Source organism: Zalophus californianus, chromosome 4 (genome assembly GCF_009762305.2).
Source record: "Zalophus californianus isolate mZalCal1 chromosome 4, mZalCal1.pri.v2, whole genome shotgun sequence".
Classification (NCBI taxonomy): Eukaryota; Metazoa; Chordata; class Mammalia; order Carnivora; family Otariidae; genus Zalophus; species Zalophus californianus.
In genome coordinates, this window is record NC_045598.1 from 157,376,565 (window position 1) to 157,382,564 (window position 6,000).

The window sequence follows — 6,000 nt, forward strand, 5'->3', positions numbered from 1 at the left end:
TAAGATTTTATTTATTTAATTGACAGAGAGAGAGACAGCGAGAGAGGGAACACAAGTGGCAGAGGGAGAAGCAGGCTTCCCGCCGAGCAGGGAGCCCGATGTGGGGCTCGATCCCAGGACCCTGGGATCATGACCTGAGCTGAAGGCAGTCACTTAACTGACTGAGCCACCCAGGCGCCCCGAATGATCTTTATTTTTAAACTGTTTTTCTTTGAAAGACTTTAAAATGGTAAAATGTATTTTTAAAGTAAATTTTTAATGGATTATTAAAAACTACCATAAGTCAGTATTTGAAATTAGGAAAACAGTATGGAGGTTCCTCAGAAAGTTAAAAATAGAGCTACCCTATGACCCAGCAATTGCACTCCTGGGTATTTACCCCAAAGACACAGATGTAGTGAAAAGAAGGGCCACATGCACCCCAGTGTTCATAGCAGCAATGTCCGCAATAGCCAAACTGTGGAAGGAGCCGAGATGCCCTTCAACAGACGAATGGATAAAGAAGTGGTCCATATATACAATGGAATATTACTCAGCCATCAGAAAGGATGAATACACACCATTTGCATTGACATGGATGGAACTGGAGGGAATTATGCTAAGTGAACTAAGTCAAGCAGAGAAAGACAGTTATCATGTGGTTCCACTCATATGTGGAACGTAAGAAGTAGCACAGAGGACCACAGGGGAAGGGAGGGGGGAAATCAGAGGGGGTGACGAACCATGAGAGACTGTGGACTCCGGGAAACAAACCAAGGGTTTCAGAGGGGAGGGGGAGAGGGGATGGGGTAGCCGGGTGATGGGTATTGAGGGCACGTATTGTGATGACACTGGGTGTTAAACACAATGAATTGTTGAACACTACATCAAAAGCTAATGATGTGTACTATATGGTGGCTAACTGAACATAATAAAAAAATAATAAAGTTACTAATTTGAGAGCTTAAAAAATGAAATTAGACTTTAATTGCTATTTCATTCAATATTTACTAAGCAAACTAGTAAATTACTTGCATTCACATGGAATAATTTGATTGTGTAGTAAAGAATTTAAGTTTTTAAAAGGTATCTCCTAATAGTAGAACTTTTAGTGAGCTTTTGTAAATCTTTAACACATATAAACTTATCTAGAAGTTAAGAACTCTGCATAGTTTACCATTAAGGAGGATCTATTTTGGTTAAGGAACTAACCATTGGATTTGACTGGTTTCATATATCAACAGATTATTTTTAATAGTTAAAGCCTGATGAATTTCCTATCATTTATTTATTTTTTTTTTAAGATTTTAGTTATTTGAGAGAGAGCGCAAGCAAGCACAAGCAGGGGGAGCTGCAGAGGGAGAGGGAAAAGCAGGCTACCCACTGAGCAGGGAGCCTGCCACAGGACTCCATCCCGGGACCCTGAGATTATGACCTGAGTGAAAGGCAGACGCTTAACCAGCAGAGCCATCCAGGCACCCTGAATTTCCTGTCATTTAAATTCATTATGGGATGCCTGGGTGGCTAAGTTGGTTAAGGGTTTGCCTTTGGCCTAGGTCATGATCCCAGGGTCCTGTGATCAAGTCCTGCATCAGGCTCCTTGCTTGGTGAGGAGCCTGCTTCTCCCTCTGCCTGCTCTTCCCCCTGCTTATGCTCTCTCTCTTTCTCTCTCTCTCTGACAAATAAATAAAATCTTTTTAAATAAATACATACATACATTATATTGCTAAAGAAAAGAAGGGCCACTTAAATAGGTAGAGACTATGAGAAATGAATCTTGTAAAAAAGCAGAGCCATTGAGAGGGGGAAAAATGCAGTCTGTCGTATTTTTATTTTAATAGTTGATGTTTTTTCTAACCATCCTTCACCTTTTAGAAATATATTTCTTAGGGTTTCTCTACGTGTTCACTCAAGAGCTCAAAACATATCCGTTGGAAACAGTGTAAAAGACTAGTTTCGTGAGTGTATCTCAGATATTTTTTATAAATCCAAATTCTTTTTGATCTGGTGGTCATCATGTGTGGGTTTTCTTTTACTATGCTGAGTGGCTAGGCTCATTTCCTTTCTCTTGAGTCTGCATTTTGAATCATCTAACCCAGATATGGAAAATTCATTTCTCCAAAAGTCTCGATTTTTCCTGACCCTGTCTTTTACTTGTTTTTTAATGCTCTTCTTAACACTTTCCCAATATAGTATCTTCTGTGAATTCACTTAGCATGTTTCACAGCCTTTCCAAGTAGGTACGGTATTTTACATCTCCATTTATTAAATGATTCTTAACTCATCAGACACTTCTACAGCCTTCCCGTGCTGTTCACACATGTAAATCATCAACTCTCACTTTAATTAAGCAAGCTTTTTAAAACAATTTGACCAAAACAAAAATCAGACAGGATCAACATATCAGGATGTGCTCTTTGAATGCTATTACATTTATTTTATTCTCCAATAAAATGAAAAAAAAAAAGTGATTATTGACCTGTATTGATTTGGAGGGAGGAGACGATCTCTTTCTTATTGTTAAAAAAATTACTCTAGCTTTAACATATTTTATTTGTGTTATATGCCTTCAGTGATTTTGTGAACTTTATCCTGGGCATCTGGTTTTGCTTAATTTATTTTTCTTATTGAATTGTAATTTCTCTGAGGGCAGGAATTTTTTTAACTCCCCAGGGCTTAGCATAGAACCTTGTTTAGTTCAATAAAAGTATGTTAAAATTAATTTGAATTTCCCTTTTATACTCTCTTCAGACTCAGAAGTGCTATCCTGATACTTGATGGGCAATGGCTAAAGAAAATCGATATCAAAATCCTAATTTTAACTTAATTCCTCTTCTTTAGGGAAGTCTATCACACAAAGAGAATGCAACATGTTATCTGTGTAAAATGGACTTCTGACAGCAAATATATTATGTGTGGATCTGATGAAATGAACATTCGTCTATGGAAAGCTAATGCTTCTGAAAAATTGGGTGTGGTAAGAACTTGTTTTCTTTCATTATCATAAAACTAGCTTCAAATTTAGTGGGCATCATTATATTGTAAAAAATTTATTTGAAGTTCTTTAAGTATTTTGATCAAACTGGCATAGTTTTGATAAAAAGAAATAAGTTAGCAACAAAATAGACAAGTCTATATTGAGATTTACTTTTTTCATGTCACAGGCACCTGCAGGGGCCTTTGTTAATTAAAATGTTTGATAATATTTGAGCCTTCTTGAGTCTTTGTGTTTTTCTTGAGATAAGGAGAGAAGGTGTAGAGACTAGAAGGTTAGAACTGAGAATACCTGTTTTTTCTGTTAAAGGAATAGTAATCCGGCACATCAAAGGCTGCAAGTACCTGGGAGGTCTTTTAATTTCAAAAACGGTGAAACACTAACTTAAAAAAAATTACGGAAAGCTTCAGGCTATAAAAAAGATTCAGTGAAGATATAACACATTATCATTGGCTGGCTACCTCTGGGTTGGGTTATGGTTGGTTTTTCTTTTGTTTTGGTGTTTTTCTAAATGTCTCATGTTTCATAGCAGAAATATGAGACATTTAGAAAAACATCAAAAACATAGCAGAAACATGAGACATCAAATATGAGTGTTTATATCAGCAACAAATACTGAGTTTGAAAAGGAAAGGTTAAATGTGAGTTATTTTCTACTTAATCCCAGTAAGAAAATCAAGATATGATAAACAGTAATTAAAGACAATTTTATTTTAGGCTTAATGATTGGTAAGTATTACACTATGCCTCGGTTTCAGTTCGTTATTACAAGTTCCTCTAAATCTTACCATCCTTAGCATTTGTTAAACAAGACCTTGTCTTTACAGAATTGAACACTTTTTCTTTTCTGTTTCAGTAGTTATTTTTATGGAAAAATGTTGAGGGATTATTTTAGGAGCTTTTTCTCTGTTATTTATGCCCAGAGTAGGTCCGATTCAGTGGTCCACATAGCCCTACTCCCTCAGCACTGATATTTTAGCTTGGTGGCATCTATCTACATTGGAGGCATACAGCCTAAAAGGAAATTCAGTGTTTGCAGAGAGATGACTCACATAACCTTGTAAAGGGTAGAATTACATTGGCAATTTTGGTTGTATGTCCTAGAAGTTTAGTTTTTGGGAGAAACGGTGCTTCCTAGCTTTGTTATATGAAGAAAAAGAACACACCATTCACTGAAATATCAAAATGCATTTTTCCAGCTTACATCACGAGAAAAAGCAGCCAAAGATTATAACCAGAAGTTGAAGGAGAAATTTCAACATCATCCTCATATAAAACGCATTGCTCGTCACCGGCATCTACCAAAATCTATCTACAGCCAGATCCAGGAACAGCGCATCATGAAGGAAGCTCGCCGACGAAAGTATGATTTGGGGCATTTGATTCTCTCTGAGTGCCCTTTTCTAACTTATCCTCTCAGCTCACTGGAAATAAACAAAAACCTGCCTTTCGAGGGAATAGTTTATGTGCTGTTATGCAGTAGAGATGTTTTTGAATACTCCCCTGAAGGGGAAGCAGTGATTATCTGGGAATTTCCATTACCTGTTTTTTGAGATTATGTTTAAAGGGCAACCAGTAAAAATGAATTCCATCAAAATAAGAAAACATTTCTGCTCATACTAAAAAAAACTATTGTAAATAATGTTTTAAAAAATGATTTCTAATGAAGTTAGAATTAAGAGGTATTGTATATTTTCCAAGTTAAAGAATGCAAAGAACTCATAGCTTCCATTTCTTGAAACATGTTAGAAAATTTTTATTCATCATAGAATTTTGGATCTAAAACAGAGCTCTCACTAACATTTTCCCAGTAGAATGTTCTTCTCTTTGTAATAGGACATTGTTATGTGATAAGAGAAGAAGCAATTAAATAAGTTAACCAAAGTTGATTTCTAGCTACTTTTTACTCAATCTCCTTGTGAAAACTTATTTTTTAATAAGGAGATTTCTAGTGAAAGAAAATACTGTGGTTTTTCTAAGAAAGCTTTCTTTGGTTAAGGTGATTGCTCATAAATTTGCTTATGTTTTGTATATTTTGTTTATTTCTAGGGAGGTGAATCGTCTCAAACATAGCAAGCCTGGATCTGTATCAGTTGTGTCAGAGAAGAAGAAACACATAGTGGCAGTTGTGAAATAATACTTGGTATTCCTTCCAATCCTGATGAATAATTATTTGTTACATTTTGATGTACAGACTCTGCAAATAAAGTACTGGCTTTAGAATAATAACAAACAGTTCAGTTACATGTGTAGAACATTACCCTGAAAAACTGTCCTGAAAGGTGGCCTGGTTGATAAGACTATCCAACATTTTATTCTTGATCTGCTTTCTTATTTCATTGAAGAATACAGTATTTGCAAGCTAACATGTTTATTACTGTTAGAAATTGCAGATATACTTTCACTTTGATCTATTATTATAGATACTATACATTTGAATTTACATTTAAGACCGAACATCTCTTTTGTTACCTTTAATATTACTTTGGGTAATTATTGCAATGATTCTTCTCGTGATTACATATAACGTGGAAGAATTATGTCAGACTTTTTAAATTCAGTTAATTTTCTGTGCTTTATTTGTATTTGGCTCTTTGAGACTTTAAAGATCAGCTTGCATTTATATAACTTTTATAAAAATTATAATTTATGGTCAAGTTAAGATAATAAAACCTCCTTTTCTCAACTTTGTAACTTTGATCCATTTCTGCTAATTTCTCAATCTCAGTAAATCATAAATACTTCTCTGTGACATATGGTGTTGTTTTTTTTTTAAATTGTAGTTTAGTAAACTTTACTATGAGTATATATAACCCAAATTTTAGGAAATTTTAAGTGAAGAATAGTTTGTTAGGGGCACCTGGGTGGCTCAGTTGGTTAAGCATCTGACTCTTGATTGCAGCTCAGGTCGTCATCTCAAAGTCATGGGGTCAAGCCCTGCACTGAGCTCCATGCTGGTTGTGGAGCCTACTTAAAAAGACAAAAAACTGAAAGAAGAGATTTTTTAAAACACAAATATATATGTT

The 6,000-nt window shown here is 35.2% G+C and overlaps 1 protein-coding gene across 1 annotated transcript in view; it reads left to right on the plus strand.

Moving 5' to 3' along the window:
- DCAF13 (DDB1 and CUL4 associated factor 13) overlaps positions 1-5,720 on the plus strand; it is a 29,192-nt gene extending 23,472 nt beyond the window's left edge. The window contains exons 9-11 of the mRNA XM_027606909.2: positions 2,821-2,956; positions 4,174-4,337; positions 5,024-5,720. Coding sequence (XP_027462710.1) covers positions 2,821-2,956; positions 4,174-4,337; positions 5,024-5,111 — 388 coding nt within the window. The 3' untranslated portion in view covers positions 5,112-5,720. The remainder of the gene's footprint in view (positions 1-2,820; positions 2,957-4,173; positions 4,338-5,023) is intronic.
- The last annotated feature ends 280 nt before the right edge of the window (positions 5,721-6,000 follow it).